Source organism: Argentina silus (genome assembly GCF_951799395.1).
Source record: "Argentina silus genome assembly, chromosome: 1".
NCBI lineage: Eukaryota > Metazoa > Chordata > Actinopteri > Argentiniformes > Argentinidae > Argentina > Argentina silus.
Genome location: NC_139655.1, coordinates 13,123,749 through 13,145,379, shown reverse-complemented (window position 1 = coordinate 13,145,379; position 21,631 = coordinate 13,123,749). Strand labels below are relative to the sequence as shown.

The 21,631-nt window shown below is 45.2% G+C and overlaps 1 protein-coding gene across 1 annotated transcript; it reads right to left on the bottom strand.

Moving 5' to 3' along the window:
* Nucleotides 1-834: 834 nt before the first annotated feature.
* capn1 (calpain 1) lies at nucleotides 835-21,442 on the bottom strand. Its single transcript, XM_083680948.1, has 21 exons — nucleotides 21,353-21,442; nucleotides 16,339-16,956; nucleotides 15,450-15,519; nucleotides 13,920-14,038; nucleotides 9,734-9,867; nucleotides 9,108-9,276; nucleotides 8,057-8,140; nucleotides 7,633-7,718; nucleotides 7,408-7,482; nucleotides 7,119-7,279; nucleotides 6,784-6,956; nucleotides 5,974-6,185; nucleotides 5,822-5,861; nucleotides 5,420-5,485; nucleotides 5,272-5,329; nucleotides 4,935-4,999; nucleotides 4,751-4,819; nucleotides 2,466-2,544; nucleotides 2,194-2,310; nucleotides 1,798-1,856; nucleotides 835-1,576 (listed from the first exon to the last, which is right to left on the bottom strand). Exons 2-21 carry the CDS (start codon nucleotides 16,588-16,590, stop codon nucleotides 1,550-1,552), a joined length of 2,115 nt encoding a protein of 704 aa, XP_083537074.1. The 5' UTR covers nucleotides 16,591-16,956; nucleotides 21,353-21,442; the 3' UTR covers nucleotides 835-1,549.
* Nucleotides 21,443-21,631: the final 189 nt, after the last annotated feature.

Below are 21,631 nucleotides of genomic sequence, written 5' to 3'. Positions count from 1 at the left end.
TTTCTTTAACTATTTTATGTTTTCAGTCATTTAAGTTCAGGTATCCGTAAAGGGTTGAAGTTGAGGGAGAAATGCAACACGAGATGGCTGTGCACCCCATTCCATGAGTTTAATTTAGACTTCAGATGTGCACCTCACTCATCTAACTAAATGTGAAGAATTAAGAGATTTATAAAATGTATGAACATTTATTGAGTGTTCAGAAAATGTTTTGTGAAGATACAAAGTTAAAAGGTTTTTCATTCAATGATGAAAACATCCAGAGTTCCAACATGTACAGGTAAACAGTCATGCAAATCTCATAGAAGCAGTTTTTCAACAGGCAATGGCTAGAGCGTAATGGCAACATCAGTGTTATATTGGTTCTAGTACCCCCAAGTCTCACAGTCCTGGGTCAAAATAGGATTCATTTTATTTTTTTCAAAAATACTTTTGATCGTTTGCTTGGGCCTGCCTGGAGTGCCAGATGGGCTGGGTTTGCAATTTTTAGACTATTCCATTGGCTCGATTGAGCCAGGCAAACTCAATCAAGCACAGCAAAGTATTTGAACCCAGGTCTGCTAATCTCACAGTCTATTTGGCAATGGGGGAAAGGTTTCCATACCTAAGTACATTTTCACTGGTTTGATGAGTGTTTAGTTCTCTGTCTCAATAGAGATTACATTGGCCAATATGAACATATTTGGCACTACATGCATTCTGGTGATCAATAAGCCTACCATGATTAGATCGATTAGCCCTTACAACCTAAATCCCAAAAGTAAAATCATGTTCCCTTCGAACAAAATAAAATCGTAAAAACAAGGATGAGATTCTCTGTGGAATCCATTTAAAAAATGAAGACACAAGTTTGAGTATGCAGCTACATGTAAAACCCATCATGAAGTATTGATATTTCAGGCCTTAATGACATTTTGTCATGAAGCATGATCAAGTATTTCCTAATCAAAACAGTTCTTTTCCCAGTTCTTAGTTTTGAATTTACACACTTCATATGAATACCACAAAGCGGCACTGCTTCTACATGAAACACAGGCCCCAAAATGGCTTCAGAATGGAAGTCCCCATGTTGAAAATGCATTATGAGGCAACAGTGAAGCTTGGCACAAGATGTAAACAATAACATTAAGCCAGTGGTCTTCAACTCTGGTCTTGGAGAGCTACTGGTAGTGTAGGTTTGTTGGTGCTGGGCGGAAACAAAAGCCTGCACACCCAGTAGCTCCCCAGGACCGGAGTTAGAGACCCCCACTTTAGGTAGTTTGTTATCCAATCGGGAGCAGTATCAATCAACATCTTCCCTCACCATTCCTCTTTGTTTTGGCCAGCTATGAAAAGCAATGTTTCCTTCTGTTTGTAAATTAAGTAACAGGCAACGCTTTGGCACGTTCCAAATATAGGCTCCGTAAACATGATGAAAGCCTTTAAAATCAGTTGGGCCTCCAAGGAAAGGAAGAGCCAGAGAAAGGCACTTCTGAAATTACGTTCTGTAAAGTGCCAGTGGCTGGCAGGTTGCTGTGCAGGAGGGGCTGAAACATCTGTGGGTCCACCTCTAGGCAAACATGGTAAGAGAGATCCACTGTGGAAGAAGAGAGAGAGAACACATTAATATTCAATATTATGTGAAACATGGTAAAACGTTAGTTTTAGTTTGTGTGCTTAATGTGTAATAACGTGTTATAACATTGTTGTTAAAGTGCATTTTTGTTTATATAGTATTTGGGCAGCATAGACTGAGGAACTCATTTCTGTTCACATATAGTTTTGATTAATAGATGAGATGAGGAATGTGAATCAGACCTGGAAGAAGTTGAGAGAAAGGACCCCATCAGCATCTGTGTCCATCGTCTTGAAGGTCTCTATAAGGACAAAGAAAAGAGAAATAGAATGAATTAGACTTTGAAAGCCCAGCAATGGGATGACTTTTTAAGTTAAAACATCACAGTCAAAACATGACCCATCCTGTTGTTAAGCAACCACAGACTCAATATATATATTACATAATTATTTGAGATTTTCTGAACAATCAGGATTAGATTACAGGAGAATGATGTTAAGGAGCAACTTGAACTTGAGTGAAACTGAGTGAAAGTCCTACAGGAAATCATATAATATTACCACAGGAAATAGCAGTCTAATTAAAAAAAAAAAAAAAAAAGCTAAATATTACAGAAAGCCAATGAATAAGTGACTTACTGAACATTGTCTCCAGCCTAACCAGGCAGTTGACAAAGTTGTCAAAGTCAACAGACAGGTCAGCCTCTGTGTAGCGCAGGATAATCAGCTGGAACAAGTGGTTGGTCAGCTTGAACCCTGGTCAGACAGACAGAAAGAAAGAAAGACAAACAGACAAATAACATGGAAGATAGGCAGACAGAGAGTAAAGAAAGAAAGTTAGCTAATACTTCAGTTTAATGAACTACAGAGAAACGAGTATGGGGTATAAGGGAGGGAAGGACTGTACGCACCTGCTGCTTCAAGAGCCATCCTCATCTCATAGGAGCTCATGGTGCCTGACTTGTCCAGGTCAAACTGCCTGAATATTGTCTGGTGAAGGGATGGAATTAGAGAGAGGGGTGGAGGGATGAGGGGAGAGTGAGAGGGGGAGAGAGGGAGAGAAGGAGAAAGAGAGGTTTACAACCAGAGAATAAAGAAAGAGATGTTCTCCAGTCTGAGTAAGTTAGTTTAATCTTGTTCTAATTAAAGTGCTGTTGAGTTGTTTGTTTTGTTGTGGCTATCCTGCCTTAAGCTCTGATAAGTAGTTTCTATTGAAAGCCACCTGTTTGAAGTCAATAGCTGTGAAGTGCTGTCAGTCTCCAGTGGGAGGGCCTAAACACTATCCTGCCAGGTATTTAACTCCTGCTCACCCTGGACCAGGACTAATACATTTGGGATTGAGTGAGTGGTGAAACCTGTCTGGTTGTTAACTGATCGTCAGGTGGGAGTGGTTGCTACCCTGCTAGTCATCAGCAATCACGGAATCTGCATTTATATTGTGACGATCACAGAGCGACAGCCTCTGCGACAGCCTCCTGACACGAAGACGAAGGAGTCTATCTGTGGAGTCCATCGAGGAAGGCCATACTACTAAGTATTTTTATTCTATTTTGATCATTTCTTCATTACCCTGAGTGTATTGAGCCTACCTATATCCTACTTTTCCCGCTAACCCTCTCCCTCTATACTGGCAAAAAATCACAATGTGCTTTCTCCCCATTCCTGTTATTTCATCCATCAGGAGGACACATCGACGCTACACCTCCACCCGCAACCCTTCCAATCTAATTTACCCACCATGCTCAACTGACCACGACCTCACTGTCACAGAAGGACTTTGGAACTACCAGTCTGCGGTCCAAAAAGCTGAGGCTATCTCAGCCTATGCCTGCTTCATGTCTCTCTACTTCCTTGCTCTCACAGAGACATGGATTACACCGGATAACACAGCTACTCCAGCAGCCCTCTCTGATGCCTACTCCTTTACTCATACCCCTAGACTCTCTGGTCGAGGAGGAGGAACAGGACTCCTCATCTCGCCTAAGTGGTCACATAATGTCCTTCCCCTGTCACACCTGTCCATTTCCACCTTTGAATTCCATGCTGTTTCTATCACCTCCCCTGTCAAACTTCACATTGTTGTTATCTATCGTCCTCCAGGTCAGCTTGGCCACTTCTTAGATGAGATGGATGTCCTTCTCAGCTTCTTCCCTGAGGATGGCACACCGCTCACAATACTGGGTGACAACATCCAGTCGGAGAAGCTTCACTCGTCTGGAGCACTTGACCTTCTCTCCTCCTTCGGCCTCACCCTGTCCCACTCTCCTCCCACTCATAAGGCGGGCAATCAGCTCGACCTTGTCTTCACAAGATCCTCCCATACCTCAAACCTCACTGTTACCCCTCTTCCGGTTTCTGATCATCATTCGTATCCTTCTCCCTCCCTCTCAAATGCTCACCCTCCCAGCCAGTCTCTACCCACACTGTATCCTCGCCGCTCTCTCTTCCTCTGTCTTATCCGCCCTACCCTCTGTTGAATCCTTCTTTCTTCTTTCCACTGATACAGCTTCCTCCACCCTCCTGTCCTCTCTCCTCATCCTTCGACTCTCTCTGTCCACAGATCTCAAGGCCGGCACCATCCACTCCTTGCACTCCCTGGCTGTCTTCAATCCTTTGTCTCTAACCCAAGGAAACTGTTCTCCACATTTTCCTCACTCCTCAACCCACCTCCTCCCCCTCCTCTCTGTCTGCCGATGACTTTGTCACCTACTTTGAAAAGAAGGTTGATGACATTAGCTAGCTCCTTCCCTCCACTGTCAATGAGCTTCCCCCCACTGTCAGGACTGCAGAGTCACTACCGATCTTCCGCCGTAGATTGAAAACCCATCTCTTCAGGCTACATCTTAACAGTCCTTCCTAAGACTTCTTCACCCCCACTACCCTCCCTGTACTAACCCTAACCCTACCCGTGAGACCTCTTCACCCCCACTTCCTCCCTGTTAATAAATAATACAAAAATAAATAAAATAAAAAATGCCTTCTGGCATTACGACTGCCAATGGCCCCTGGTGTGAGCATTGATTACTTTATCTTATGATGACTGTTGGATAGATGATTCACTTACTTAAACAAATGTATTTGTTGTAAGTCGCTTTGGATGAAGGCATCTGCTAAATGCCATAAATGTAAAATGTAAACTAGAAGAATGGCTCTAGTGAGATTGAACCAAGGCAAATTAATCTTTGTTTCAGCTCACCAGGTAACGTTTGATCTTCTCCCACAGCACATGAAACTCTGCCAGTCCCAGCTTACCACTACCATCAGTCTACAGGACTATGTCAAGGAACCTTGTTTATGCAGACAAACACTGACAGAGACAAGACAGAGACATGACACAGAGGACTGGTAATGTATGCAGAACTTCAGTACACCAAGGATACATCCATGAGGTTGATCATACTGCGACAGGCTTCTTTTCCAAACCCATCTGTCTTCAGGTCTTTATCTGTGTGTGTGTGTGTGTGTGAGAGAGAGAGAGAGAGCCCATTGTTATTGTGTCAGTTATTGGTCAGTTGAGTTACATGCACCTATGCCTTTCATATGTATTACATTCTGATGGATGGATGGATGCATTTCATGCTTATCAATTCCTGCGACCAAAAGGAAGCAATTCTGTTGAAAGGGACACTTTCTGGCTATTTAGACCACAAAGATTTGCTAAACTTGCTGTTGAGTCATGATGACAGTCTGTGATATTTCCCTTAAAGTGCAACTCACGCTTGCTGATGATCCTGTTCAGAATAGTCTGCAGCTCTGAGACAGAGATCTCCATGTCCTGTAGGCACAAACAAACAGTGTGAGAAAATACTACAGGTCCCATCAGCCCCCTCAACTAACTTTCCTCCCACTCTCCCTGTCTTCTCACCGGTCCAGCCAGCTGTCTGAAGAGACTCTTGAAGGCAGAATCAATCTGGCTCTCATCTAGCTGGGTCTGAAACACAGAAAGAGAGAAAGAGAAAGAGTGAGAGAGAGATATACCCTAATGTTAACCCTTTAGATAGTTGATAGTCAATATAGTCCATAGTTTAGCATCCAACTGTGCTTCATCTCTCTTAAAAGGCCTTAACCCTAAGGCTCCTTTGTATCCTTTTCTCAATTGTTAGGAACACGACTCCTTGCATCCTCTCTTGCGTCCTCCACTCGAGTCCTCCTCAAAAAGCATTGGAGGAGAATATGTAAGAGGAGAATATGTAAGAGGAGAATATGTCCCCTCCTCCAATGCGTTTTCAATAGGGCACAAGTGGAGGACGAAGTCTCCCTCACTCACCTCTGCTGGGAGTTCAGCTGTGACATCATCATCAAGCTCCCTAACAGAGAAAGAATGGCAATTGTCATCAATGTCGTAAAAATCAAATGCATCATCTTCATATTGCCGTCTCCTCATACCCTTTTATTTTACCGCCTTTGCCCATCACTCACTCAGAGTTGGCGGGCTTCTCGGAGAAGACCCTCAGCACAAAGTCACCTTCCTTCTGGGGTTCAAAGGTGGAGGGGACGATGATGTACTCGCCAGGGGGAAGACTGAAGCGAGAGCTGACCTCTCTCAGGTTGATGAAGAGCTCAGAGCGGGCACTGGAGCCGTGGGTCAGAAAGAAGTCTCTCTTCAGATGGACCCCAGATCTGCCTGCATACTGACAGGACAGAGTGACTTAGATAGAATCCCGTAGATTGAATCCAGTATCATAATCATTATTCAGAGTGATCCAACATTTAGAACTTTGCAGATAAATATGAACAGAGATGACATCATCATTCCTTTTTCTGCTCTGAGAATAATGTCTGTCCTAAAGAATCTGTGGATTTCTATGACCGCTCTGCAATGTTGAACCCTCCTGAATAAGCCCCAGGTAAAAGCACTAGGTGAACCCACTGAGCCCATAACTCTGAAATCAAACATGGTAAATGAGACCATAAACCTAAGGACTCTGTGCTGTCAGCACATATAAAAGCTGCACTCTGTAACCTCTTAGAAAGGTGAGTAAAGGCAACATGCCGCTTCAGGTAAGACATGAGGTCAGACATGAGGTCAAACCAGTACCAAAACTGTTTTTGATGGACACAGCTTAAGAGGATACTGGCCACTGCCAGTGGATCACATACCTCATTAGGAACCTGTAAAGAGAAATGGAGAAATACAGCTGTTAGATGTAAACATACAAATAGACATGTGAATGAATACACATAAATTGTTGTAATTAAAAATGTATTATTGAACTGTCATCTATAAGCCCTGTGTCTGACCTCATAGATGGCAAATCCGATGGTCTCCATGTCCTTGCCCTCCCTGCGTTTCTTTCTGCGATCCTTCTGCATCAGTGCCACCAGGAAGCTGCAGTCTGATTGGCCGGCTGTGTCAGGGTGCTGCAGGGCGATCTTGAACTGTGGGTTGATCCAGAATGTAGCTAGGGATTGTGGGAAAAACAAATAAAGCTATGGGACGGCTCTAGAGGAGGAATCACCACTTATGTTCTGATTAATTGTTAATAGACACCTCTCTCTCTCTCTCTCTCTCTCTCATTCTTTCCCTACCTCCCTCCTACCATCCCTCCCTCCTTCCCTCATACCTGGGAAGTTCCTGCAGCCCCCGGCAGTGCTGCCCCTCCTCCACTCCCCCTGGTAGAGGGATGAGCTCCACTTCTTCACCTGGCTGGCCTGCAGAGCATCTGCTGTTAGGTTACAGATCTCCAGACGACTGAACTCACGCAAGAAATCACTGAACGACATCCTGAGGGAGAGAGCGGAGGATTGGAGAGGATGAGGGAGAGGGAGACAGAGACATACTCACAAAAGATCTATAAAGACACATACTGTACACCATGTCACGCACGCACGCACGCACACACACACACTCACCAGAACTCTCCGTCCTCACTGCGGTTCTGGAGACGGCCTCTGACGGTGCGGTCTACACTTTCCCACTCTCTGGAGCTGACAAGTTCATAATGAAAAGACAACACTGACTGTAGTCCATATCAATACCACTAGAAAATCACTCTCACTGGTATAACATGTACTATGTCTTCTCATTGGCTATGATACGTAATATGAGAGCTGTTAAGTGGTGCTACTCTCCCTTACTTGTCGCTCCAGGCCCCAGTCCACTCTGTCTCCCCCCAGGGGTTGCGGATGCGGACCAGTTTGGTCAGATTCCCCCTGTACACCACCTATTGTAAAAGCAAACTCCATTATATTAGGCCTATCGTACACATTGGCTTACATTTCATTACTGTCTGGTCTGTCCAGCTCCTGTGCTACATTTGGATGCACTTAATTATGTTATCACTCTCTTTCCAACAGTTCAAACATATAGGCTATGTTCCAATATCCACACCAACATACCACTTGGAATGCATGGCCAACACACAGCCTCCTCCTCCTATGAGGTATACAATCTACAGTACATAGTGTGAATATTGGAACAACATAGTACTAGGTCGTTGGCTAAATGGCACTGTAGTGTGAATCAAAGCAGGGCCCGGGTTCAGCCAGGTCATCGACTCACCTCATCCACCCCTGTCACTGAGTAGGCATGGCCCTTCACCAGCTTCTTGAAGGTGACAGCCTCTAGCTCCCCGGTGTTAGCGGTCTGGGGATAAGGCAGGACATCATCAGGTCACTGTGACAGTCATTGGGCCTTTTCACAATGTGTTAGCCTAGGGCTAGCTGGCCCTGCTCTGGAGCAGGGATAGCACAGATTTTTCAGGGTTAGCCTCAGAAATCACCCAAAATCACCCACAGTGCCAAAAAAGCCATGGGTGAATTATGGGTAAGCTAGCCTGGAGCCAGTCTTAACCCTGGACTAAGGTGTGGGGGGAAAAACAGCTGACTGACATACTCAGAAATGGATGTGATAGTCAATGACATACATAGAGTCAGGAAGTGGAGACACACAGATGTGACAGTGAAGGATGTCAGACAGTGTATCCATGACAATATTGGGGTCTGGGAAGCGGCCTGGTAATCCTGTTACACTGGAATAAGCACCTCTATCTTTGATGCAATCCAACACATTGATGTGAGAAAATTCACAAAATAAGGAGTGATGATTGGCTTGAGGTGTATTTTATATCTTAAATGTATCAAAAAGGTATCTCAATGAGAGAGAGGGAGGGGGAGAGAGAGAGAGAGAGACACACACACACACACACACACACACACACACACACACACACACACACACACACACACACAGAAACTGTGTCAATGATGAAGGAGAACAGCCATAGCTTGTAAAATTAAGTTGTCTTAATATGTTAGTAAGAGTCAGAGCTGATTCAAATATTTGAAGCAACCCATAGAATCCATGCAGTATACTGTAGGCTACTACAGTATATAAGCATCAATGTCTACATTGGTCAAACATGCTTGTAAGCCCATCTGTTACAATGGAATATGCTGTATATGTGAGAGCTGAGGTATAGTATAAATGGTTGAAGCAACCCATATAATGAATGCAGTGTAACATACAGTATGTGAGGACCAGTCAGTGTCTCCAAGAACAGTATCTACAAATGAGAAGTGAAATAAGGTTGTGTTTAGGCTGCAGTACTGACATCTATGGAGCAGCCCAGCAGCGAGCCTCTCTCCACGGCCCTGCTGATGATGCTGTAGAGGTCAGAGGGCGCCTTCCGCAGCTCATACATCTCCGTCACGCCCCCCGTGAAGTCCTCGAAGCCCTCCGACGTGCTGCCTCCTGACAGGGCCTCGTAGCAGCCGTGCAGTCTATAGGACACAACAAGACAGCCATGAGGGACTTTTATTTGGTAAGCTATTTTAGTGAATTTAAAGCTCTTTTCATTAACATCTTGTGAGGAATCGTAGACAGAACTGAGGAATTGTAGACAGTGAAACATGGGTTGCTAGTACTGGCTTTCTACAGAAATTAATAGGGATGTTCTAAATCAGCTCTGAAATAAGTTAAGGTCTCTCAGGTGTTCTGTGTCACACAACAATGTAAATACACTAAAACATGTATAGTATACACACAGTACACATCCATACCCACATACCATATAGAGACAATATGCATACCTAATGTACAGTATAGTCCAGTACATCACATTACACTGACAGAGAGCAGGTCAAATAAAACAACTCATAAACTTGACCCATAAACATATCATCTCCATCCTCCCCTCCCCTGTCCTGTTCTGTTCTCCATTTCCCCATCCTTCTTTACTTGGCGTAGGCCTTCTCCAGTAGGGCGCTCCAGAACTCTCCTCCCTCTGCTGAGTGGACGAACAGCAGCTTCCCATCCTTCACTGGCAGTCTGTCATCAATCACCACATCCACCCACTCCCCAAACTGCCAGAACTGCCAACACAAGAGAAGAAGGATAAAGAGGTTATAGCCTGGCCTAGACAATCATAACCTAGAGTCAGGTTTGTATTCTACCTCTAAACTACCAGAACTGCAAGCACAGGGGGATGAAGAGGTTATATCCCTAAACTACACGATCAGGTTTGCATTGTACCTCTAAAATGCAGAATAAGAGTTGGCATATGAGGGTTGCTCCTGAACACTGGTTAATGGTGGGGATTTTGGAGAGCCCATAAACTAATCCTTGATCTGTTATTAATCTCATGTTTACTAACCCAGGCCCAGGAGTCAGAGGTTTGGTCACTAGACTATTAGTTGAATTAGGTGTGCTAGTGCAGGGCTACAACAAAAACAACCAACTTCTACCCCAAGATGAGAGTTTACGGTCACTTACAGCCTATAGCCACCAGGGGGCAGAAGTGTCCCTTACAACAGCCTATGCAGCCCAACTGGGGGGAGGGGGGGGGGGGACCACTGACACATAGTAGGAAGGAGGAAGTGTGGTAACCTGAAATCACTTTGGCCAGCAGGTTCTTGAGCAACCATGCTGCCAACCTCCTCCCCAGCAACACAGTGGTAGGTCGCCTACAGAACCGCAGGCTGCTCAATAATCATTTTCCTCACCTGTAGAATGGTTGACTGATGTAGACTCTACCCACAAGGCAATAACATTGCTCCCCCAAACCAGATTGCAGCACACTAATGTGGTTGTGTGTATATTACAGCAATATTTCTCCAGTGTCAAAATAAGCAGATACAATGACGCTAATCTCGGAACCCATAATCAAATTGCTTGAGTCTGACTTAGTGAGACTACAATGAGGCTCACTAGAGGGTTTGTTCAAATTGAATCCAAAACAATTATAAAGGGGGGGGAGGGGGAGGGAAGAGAAGGGCAGCATAGAGCAGGGAGAACCACAGCTGAGATCATATTGTGTGTGTGTGTGTGTGTGTGTGTGTGTGTGTGTGTGTGTATATGTGTGTATGCGCATGTGCGTGTGTGCCTGTGCATGTGTGTGTTTGTAAGAACGCACATGTGTCTGAGATTATGTGTGTATGAGAATGATGGATGGATTCATTTTGCATGCTCTGCAGGGCCAAAGCGACCTCTGAGAGACGTGGTCAGTGTACGGTTGACTGCAGACAACAGGACCGCACGACAGACTGGATTGCAACAGAAAACTATCACACTGTCCCCTCCCCCCCTGACACACACAGAGGTCTGATCACACTACAGGCCATGTACAGCACTATTTAGATATCACAACAATATCTGGGAAACACACCAATAACTGCATCAGTGTAAAACATTTCCACGTTTCATTTTATTAGAAGTAGGCCAGTGTCAACGTTGATTTCATGACTGACCATATTTGGACAACGATATAGTCTTATCATACATCCTTGTAACAGTGATAGAGACTGATGTTGACTATAGTCAACTCTCTTCATATTCTCTCTCTCTCTCTCTCTCTCACTCACTCCACCTCTTGTTCTCCCCCCCCCCTCCTCTGCCCCCCTCCCTCCCTTCCACTGTCTTCTTAACCCAATTAGAACCTCCACGAGTTCTCCTGATTACATTTGGTTGAGTCAGTGAGTCACCCAGGGCTTAGGAGGAGGACCAGGCAGAGGACCAGGAAGATCAGACAGACAGAGGCTTGTGTTGACACCTTCAACTGCTACCTAACACACAGGCCCTATAGTGGCATGTTGTCACAATCAACTGCTAGAGGCCATGAAGAGGAGGACGTGCAGCAGGCATCCTACAGTTAGTTAAGTAGTTAGATGCAAATACTACAAGCATGCATCAGTTTATGTGTCAACAGAATCATGTAAACATTGCAGTGTTATTTCATTGAAGCTGGGAGGCTGTTTGGGGCATTTAGCAAGCATATGGTGGAATTATGATTACTGCAGGGTTGATTGAAGCTGTGTATTAGAGCCCTGCGCGGGACTGTTTTTTTCATCCCGCTCCCGCCCGCTCTCACTGAATTTCTGACCGTTACCGCCCGCGACCGCAGGGTGCGTGTTGCACTCCCGCCCGCTCCCGCAGTGTGTATGTCCACTCCCGCCCGTGTCCGCAAAACTCTGAGAATTTCTGCCCGCACAATAATAGAGATGCATTGATTTTGTGTCTTCTCCCGTCCCGCAGGAGAAAACACGTAATTTTATTGGCTATTAATAAAGAGATTCATGGGCCTAGACTACATCCCGATCCCGCAGTGTTTTTTTTAGCCGCCCGTTCCCGCCCGCAGCAAAGTTCAAACCGCCCGCTCCCGCGAGATTTGCGTTGGGTCCCGTGGGACCCGGCGGGACCCAATCCCAATGCAGCCCTCTACTGTGTATCATGCATGTCAATCAGCTATGTTTCTAAATACTGGTTTCTTTTGTCTTTATGTTTTGCATGCCAGCCTGTCTTCTTCCCATTGTAGTTGTAGTATGGTGTATGGTTCCTCTCACTGGGCAGTCAGCACTATGTTAACAGGCTCTGTATGGTTCCTGTCTCTGTCTCTGGCCCTGATCTGGCCTGGCAGCATGGTTGGCACTCAGCAGAGTTCATTAATCTGGGCAGCTGGCATGAATCAAACGGTGCAGTGAGAGGAAAGTGGAAACCTCTACTGGGCCTCTCCTACCTCCCGCTCACACTGCACACGCGCGTGTGTACACACACACACACACTCACACTCACACTCACACTCACACACACACACTCCCGCTTACACTGCGCACGCGCGCGCGTACACTCACACTCACACTCACACTCACACTCACACTCACACTCACACTCACACACACACACTCCCGCTTACACTGCGCACGCGCGCGCGTACACAGACACATCCATGCATGCACGCAAACTCGGCACACACACACACACACATTCTTACACTCTCAATCTCCCCTCTCTCTATCTCTCTCTATCTCTCACACACACCTCATCCACACCCTTATCTGACAGGTGAACCATGTGCAACGTCTACCTGGCCACTTCCATCTACACAGGACAACAGTAGTGTTGCTTTACCTGTAAGAATGTCCCCAGACCTGAACACCTGACTGAGTGGCAGATGTGTCTGTGCTCAGGAGTGTTGGTAGTGTGTACACACAAAGCAAAGTTCATGTGATAAGGCAGAGGGGGACTGAGGAGGGAGTCCTTCTGTGCTTTTCAAGGTTGACAATGTCTCAAATTCATCAGCCAATCCTTCTCAAACAACCTCTGTGACTTTATTGATTCTAGGTGGGTGTGTAAAACTGGTCTATTACAGAAGACCTATGACTCAAGTTAGTCTCGTGTAGCAATACTGTACCTCCAGATCACGCTGTTCTCATACCTCCTTTGGAGAGATCAGATTAGCTGATCTGGCTTTGATTGAACGAGACGATGGGAGAATGTGCTCGCAATTTCATTGGATGTTACATTCAAGAACCCTCCCCCCACATGCCCGTAGAATGGTTGCCTGTTGTTCTGTCTTTTCATTTATCATCTTTTCCAAATGGGTAGGAATATTTTGCAGACAGTTGTCACTTATGCTAGCTTGCAACATTGAAGAAAATGGAAGAAAACCTGAAGGATAAAATGTAACTTTTTTTCAAGCCCCACGCAAGCACAGTATTTGATTGTTTGATGTGTCGTGAGGCATCACTAATTTCAAACGGGTTTCCACCCCTTTGTAATGTATCGGTTTTCTGCAAAGGATTTCCCCAGGCTTTCTAAACTAGGAAAGCCTGGTCTCAACAAGGTTAGTGTGCAGTAGATGTGCATTCCAGGCTCACCGATATAGAAGTCATTATAGTAGAAGGCAAACATAGAAGCTTTAAATGACCTTCCATTTCCCTGGTGCGGTTTAATAAGAGGCTATGAGGAATTCTGTGATGTATTAATTTTGATTATCATACTGAATATGTTTACATACAATACAGTGCTTCATAAGAGGGTAGTTTCAGTAAAGGGTTACAGTTATCTAAAGTGGTATCCAATTACTGGCATTACATGAATAGCTGTTTATACAGAGAATGCCAGGAGCAGGAAGTGTGAGTGGGGTCACCTGGAAGTGAAAGATGCCGGCGTACTGGCTGCCAAAGGTCTGCCCGTGGGGCACCACTCTGTGGAGGAGGTTGTCGTTCAAAGTCAACGAGGCAATGGCCGCCAGTAGCCAGCAGTCACCTGCAACACAATAGAAAACTCACTCAGACTTAACACAACGCAACACCAAATGCCAGACATCCCAGGAACTTCAATTATTTAAGGTAAATACCACAACCACAAAGTATCCAATGTTTCTCAGTAAATACCAACTAAAACAAGCCAACACAACTCCCTTAGTTAGATAAACACCAATTGTTTATCATCAGTCATCCCTGTCAAACCTTCCCTGCCATTTTTTCACTTGAATACTAGCATCCAGGTGAAACTGATTTTTCAGATGCTGTTTTTTAGATGCTGTTTTTGAAGTGGGAGCTCTTCAGGCTAGGTGGGTTGAACTTGTAAAACTGGAACTCTCTTGGTAAAGAGCCCATAATGAGAGGGGTCAGAGTTATAGTCTGTGGGTCAGAGGCTCTGTTTATAAACAGGCTTCACCCAGGCCTTATACAGTAAGTGTGTGACACTGCACCTTTCCCTGGCTGCAAAAGAAGCGAGGCACGCTCAAAAGTCTGTGAATGTGGTGGGAGTGTACCCAGCCCCTCGACATGCGTTGTCCCATAGAAAACAATGAAAAGCTATGCTCAAGCACTTTAGAAAAATGCGTTGTGTGAGCAGGCCCTCAGATTAAGATGAGTAAGGAGCACATGTGCACTGGCGTTTGGCGCAATAAGCCCTCAGAAGACAGAAGAGGCTACTCTACTCTACTCTAACACAGTCCATCTCTGCCAAAGCCAGACTTGGGATTCGAAACCATGTCACAAAGATACACCATACTCTTTCAGCAGCTTTCAGAAGGTTTAATATGCTCTCTGTTGTAGAGGAGAGGCTCAGCGTTAGAGAAGACCTCTCCTCTGTACAGTGTTGTTCCTGTGCCAGCTCATCTCAGCCAGAGCAGAGGGAGGCTTGTTTACAGATTTCAAATAGAGGAGCAAGGAATATGAATTATGGATAGTGGGCTGTGTGGAGAGAAAAACACACCGCAAGGAAATGATTACTGTTCAGTGTGGTCTCACTCCCATCTCTCACTCTGGTTATTATTACAGCAAAAAAATTAAATGTAAAATTGTACATTTTCGACTGGGGCAGGTGAAGATGGCACTATTCTTAAGCAGGAAACATAAGATGGAGGGGGGAAAGGGCCATGATGTAAGTTTTTAAGGGGTTGATGAAAGCAAGGATCAACCTGGACATTGCGTTTCTCATGGCAGTAAAGGATCTCCTTGTGTCTGAGGAGAAGCTATAGGAGCTGTGTGTTCTGTGGTAGAAGGAGAACTCTTGTTTGCAGATGTGATCTGTTGAATTAGGTGGGTGGGGCTGGTTGGTAATAAATCTCTCTCTCTCTCTCAGCTGTGACTACAGTGATAACTCTGTTATTAGAGGCTGTTCGGCAAGACTGGGAATGAGGATCCATCCCAGTCAAACTTGGACTCACCCAGTGCTCCCTGGCAGATATCAGTGCGAGTGGCTCCATCCACAATGAACTGGGGGCGTGAGCAGATCTCCTGTAGAGCGCGCGCACACACACACACACACACACACACACACACACACACATCTGTGAGAGATGCCTTTAACCACAGGGGTGATTCTATAGCACCTGCTCTGTTCACCTCATGTAATCTCTAACCTCTGTTGTCTTGGAAAAGGGTGTCAGCCTCAATGAATCATACATAATTAAACAGGTAGCTTTTTTAGGGGGATGAGATATTCCAGTTATGCAGAGTACTGTCTCTGCCCTGATTTCCCATCTCTCTCTCCAGGGATGTAAATATTACATGGGAGGTGGCATTTAGCTTGACAGACACGCCAAGACACACACACACGGATGCACACACACACACACACACACACACACACACACACAATTTCTCTCTCTCATAGACACACACGCACACGCACACACGCACACACAGGAGGAGGATGCAGTCTTTTTCCAGTAGTGAACACAACATGCCCGTCCTTCCTTGTTATAGAGATAAAACAATAGAGCACACTGTCATGGAGTAAAGGAAGCTGTTATGGTTATTTGTTGTCTTTATGATAAACAAGTCTCTGAGTCAGGTAAGAACAGTCCTGTATAATATGCTGGTGTCATATTCATAGTGTAACGACGAGGAGACTGAGGTTCAGCAGAGGACAGCAGAGACTGGAGGTTCAGTGATCACTGGGGCGAGGATAACTCAGGACTAGGTTCAGTGATACAGGAACGAGGCTCCCTGTGGGTAGCAGTAAAAACTCTGCATACTCTGCATTCTTCTATTTCACCATGACTAAGCTGAGTACAGGCAGGATTTGGTACTCCAGTCACAGTGTCATCTCACCGTGGGTCTACTCCAGCGGACTCCCTGGGTCTTGGAGGAGCGTGGGCCCAGCTCGTTGAACCCCATGGAGGAGGTGGTGCAGGGGAAGAGGCTGTCCTCGAACAGGCTGCGGCTCTGGAGGCAACGAGCCAGCAGAGACTCAAAATCCTGGCCCAGGAACTTGACGGCGTTGTGGTTCTGACCCAGCCCCTCGTCCCGGTCCCATTGGCTCCTGAGCTTGGCGGCCATCCCTGACGCATACACATGCTCCATCTTTACCTCCACACAGCCAGAAATACAAGGTCAGAGGTTGCCGCCGATCCAGGGAGCCAGTCAGGAAGGAGTTAATGGAGTTCCAATCTTCTAACAGCCAATTAGGAGGTGTGACTTATAGATGAGACTGGGATATTAGCCTATGGCTGTTGGCTGAGTGGGAGGCTGTGCAGTCACAAACTTGTAAAGGTGACAGAGGATGTCTCAGAGGATGGGCTCTGGAGTAAGACGCCTTCGCAACACTGGCAGACCTTGGAGCCACAGCAACAGCAGGCACCAATCACAGATTGGCATTCATTTTTGCCAACAGCCTGAAGCCAATGCGAGGACAGCAAGTCAGCTCTAACTTGTCCCACCAGTAACCCCCTGGAAGAAAGAGAAAAAGAAACTGGTGAAATTCAGAACACTTCAATATATGTTAGAAGCATGCAAGAATGTGTATTCATCATTCATAGATACAGGCCTGCGAAGCTCTGTGCAGCAGGAACAAAAGAAACAAGATACACACATGGCATGAGAAGCAACCAGCACACTGACTCCCCTCCCCCACCTCTTATTCATTTTCATCCAGCCATGCACACATGCTAGCACAGCATAACACAGGGATTACTCACAATGGCCACATCTCTCAAACTGACCTCAGTTTTGTTTTCTACTGAAACTGAACAGCTAAATATGCGAACTGTAAAGATAGGTAGATAGATAGATAGGTACTTTATTGATCCCCATGGGGGAATTAAGGTGTTACAGCAGCTCACATCACGAACAACAACAACAAAATAAAGTGACAATAGAATAATAGAATAAAAATAAAATAGACATTTGAAACAGTCCAGTAAGATTTAACATCCCCAGCCTGACTCTGATCACCCTGATCGAGCCAGCTGGAGGAGGAGTTGTAGAGTCTTATTGCGGCAGGCAGAAAAGATCTCCCATCGTGCTCCTTAGTATAACGTGGTTGTAATAATCTGTTGCTAAAGGAGCTTCTCTGCTCTGTCACAGTGTCATGTAGGGGATGGGAGGGATTGTCCATGATGGCCAGGAATTTGGTCCTCATCCTCTTATTGGCCACTTCCTCCCCAGTGTCCATGGTGACACCGAGGACACGCCAAAGGACCTGAGCCTCCTCAGGAAATAAAGCCGTCTCTGGCCCCTCTTGTACAGGACATCTGTGTTACCAGTCCAGTCCAGTTTATTGTCCAGGTGCACCCCCAGGTACCCAGGTACTCTAGCTCTGGAACATCTTCACGTCCTCTCCCTGGATGGAAACAGGAGACAGGGGGGCCCTAGTCCTCCTAAAGTCCACCACCATCTCCTTTGTCTTGCTGATGTTGAGTAGCAGATGGTTCTGCTCACACCACTCAACAAAACTGTCCACCAGTCCGATGTACTCTGTCTCCTGGCCTCCACTGACACATCCCACAATAGCAGAATCGTCCAAGAACTTCTGCAGATGGCAAGTATCTGTGTTGTGCCTGAAGTCCGAGGTATAGAGGGTGAAGAGGAAGGGAGCCAGAACTGTCCCCTGTGGGCGCCAGTGCTGCCCACCACCCAGTCCGACACACATCCCTGCAGCCGTACAAACTGTGGCCTGTTGGTCAGGTCGCAGCCTTCCTGGTGCAGAGTTTCTCCAGCTCTCTCTTCACCTGAGTCATACTGATTGAGCCACTGGAGCGGGGGGTGGTGTGGGGGTCGTTGGCTGTGGCAGTGGTGTCGGGGGGCAGAATGATGGGGGGCGCTGGAGAGTTGTGAAGTGAGGAAATGTTGGGGCTGGAGGAGGAGGGGAATGGAGGGAAGGTGTGAATGGAGTCAGCGGGGCCCTGACCAGATCTCCAGCCAGAGATCCTGCTTGTAGCCGGTGCTCTTCCTCACGCTGCTCCACACCTCTCTTGTGTTGTTGTCCTGCAGGCTGTCCTCCATCTTCTGCCTGTAGGTGTCTCTGCTCTCCTTCAGTTTCTCCTTGAGCTTCCTCTGCACCCGCTTCAGTTCTTCCTTGTCACCAGACCTGAAAGCTCTCTTCTTGTCGTTGAGGAGGGTCTTTAGCCTTTAATCCAAGGCTTGTTGTTAGGAAAACACTGCACCCTCTTAGTAGGTACGGTGTTCTCCACACAGAAGTTAATGTAGTCCGGGATGCAATGTGAAAGACGTCTCCTTATTTCCTCCGGTACAGTGGGCCGCACGCCGACAACCATTGCAGACTGAGCCAACGCGATCAGCTGTTCTCGAAAGTAAACAATATCGGTCTCGCAGCATGCAAATCCACCAGGAATAAAAAACAGTCCCCACGAGTAGTAAAACGTTGAAAAAGTAAATAAAAGGTTTAGTGTCCATGGTTATTTTGGTTAAATTTCAATGTCCGTTTTAACAAACAGTATAAAAACTAGTTTCTAGTTTCCAAAGTATTTGGGGCAGAGACGAAGCAAAAAATGTGTTAGAGAAGAATTTGAAATGAAGACACTACAAAGTCAAATATGTTGTACACAGCTGGCCTGGTTACACATCCACCATGGTTGAATAGCTGAAACAGTGCTGGATAGGACAATGTGAAATTAAAATATCCAAGCCAGCATAGTATTGTTTGGGTTGTTTGACTGTAGCTAGTGTGTGACAGTGCAAGCAACAGGGTATTGAGAAAGGGTGTGGTGACTTTTAAAACCTTGTACAACATGGGAGGGACTTCAGTTCAGCCAAGAATAGGAGGAGGAGCTGCCAGCTAATTGTCATGTAGTCACTGTCATTAATTCCACAGCCTCTTCTCTCTTTCTTTCAAACAACAGTTTGGTCTCTCTCTCTCTCTCTCTCTCTTCACCAATATAGTCTGTCTTACAAGCTTGTAACAGTGATACAGACTGATGTTGACTATAGTCAACTCTCTTCATATTACCCCCCCCCCCCTCTCTCTTTCTCTCTCTCTCTCTCTCTCTCTCTCTCTCTCTCTCTCTCTCTCACACACACACACACACACACTTGTGCACACATATATGCACACAAACTCTGAGCTCAGTCTGCTTCTCATTGGTCCAGAGCGGGCAGGATATCCCAGTTACAGCCTTCACAGTTTACACAGGGCCACACCCATCATCAAAATGGCCTGGCTCAGTGAAATATCTTCCCACTATTCAAAACTGACGCTCGCTCTCTCACTACACAGTAGGCTTGTCAAGGCTTGTGAGGGTAAGATAGGGGAAAAGGGAGAGGAATGGAGTTCCACCACCTACGATGCAAATATGACTATTCAAGCAATTACAAAATCCCTATGTAACCTCTGTGTACATGTGTGAAGAAGTTTGAAATGTCTAACTGCAAACTCCAACCAGTGGATGAGAGATGACAGAAAGTGTGTGTGTGTGTGTAATCAGAAAACCCCTGAACAAATTAGGTTCAGAATGTGATTCATATTTCATGTTTGTCATATTTTTCATGTTGCACCTCAATGCAAATAGTTGCATTCATATGAAATGACAGTAGACTTAGTGCAAGTCAAGACACATCATACAACCCTTAGTGTTCCAGTGAAATAATGGAGATTGCTTTGAGCTGTACAGTATGTATATGACTATCAGTACTAAACTGAAACCAATGGGTAATGAGGCACTATGCCAGGTCTCACTTGTAATTTTATTTTATATTGACATCAAGGGGACTTCCTGGATAGATATAGGTTTAATAAAATAGAAATCTACCTGCACCTGCAAACATGTTTGGGGTAAATGATCATATAAGGTTAAGAGTTGCTCTACCATGGGTTTCCTTGATAATCCCTCTACAGACTGGTAGATGATGACTAATGTTGACTAATGTTGCAACAACATGCAAATGTTTTTGAAATTACACACACACACACACACACACACACACACAATTGCGAATCGCATCGAGGCTACTGTTCATTACATTGCTTACTGTTGCATTACTGTTCATTACATTGGACTACTAATAGTGGAGGGTCTTCAGTGGTCTTGAGGGTCTTCAGTAGCCTTGATAGTTCCATTCTTCTCGCAAAGTTCTGGAACCAGTGCAAGTGTAATTGTGCATGCCTTCCAAACAGCGCAGGGATCACGTTTCACTATCCTCAGTCTGCTCTGACTGTAATTAAAGATGGAAAGTGTTTTTATCTCTAAAGGAAATGCTCACGCTAAGAACACGTTCCATTAAGTTTGTGCGGGTCACAGAGATAAGAGTGTTGTGATGTCAGTGTCTAACCACAAACAGGTCAAATTCGACTTTATCAAGGCAACAGATGACCAGCTGTCATTGCCAGGCTCAAATTGACACAGCAAACAGCTAGACATTCACCGCCCCTTTCCTTGAAATGGACAGTTTCCGCATGTGGATTTCAAACAACAAAACCAAACATATTGCTATTTATTTTAGTGAAGAATAGATCATCACTTGTTTATTTCTTGTCGTCAATGAATAAGGTTGTTTAACCTAGCAATTAAGACTTGATGCTTATAGCATATGTTTTGCTTGTTGTTGCAATTAGCCTAATGTTAATTCGAAAGCAATTGACAAATACATGTAATCGCTTAGAATAGTCAGTGTAACATAAATTATCAGGACTGTGGGAAATTCTCTCTAAATCCGAAACAATGTCTAGACATCAAACACTGTTGGGCTGCACTGAAAACTACATCCGTTCGCAAACTTCAAACATCCACATTAAAATATATATTGTGCTAAAAGCGCATCTCACAATGCACACTTTATATTTTAACGCAGATCTCTTTTCTAATTCATGAATATGAATGTAATTTCCTACCTTGTTTGTTACTTTCGAAGTGGTTGTTTTGACGCTCAATATGTTGATTGACTCTCTCTGTTCTCTTCCATGTTTAGTTTCTTTCTTTCCACTATTCGCAGCCACACATATTTTGTTAGAACACGCCCCAGTAGACCTGTTCCAGCAAATTGAGTCTGCGCACTTTGTGCTTGTTTCACAGTAGGCTTGCTTACTGTAGTCTACTGTACTACACCAGACTTGCAGTTATCAAATGATAGGCTTTGACCATGATTTTATGTTGTACTGCCGTTTGAAATC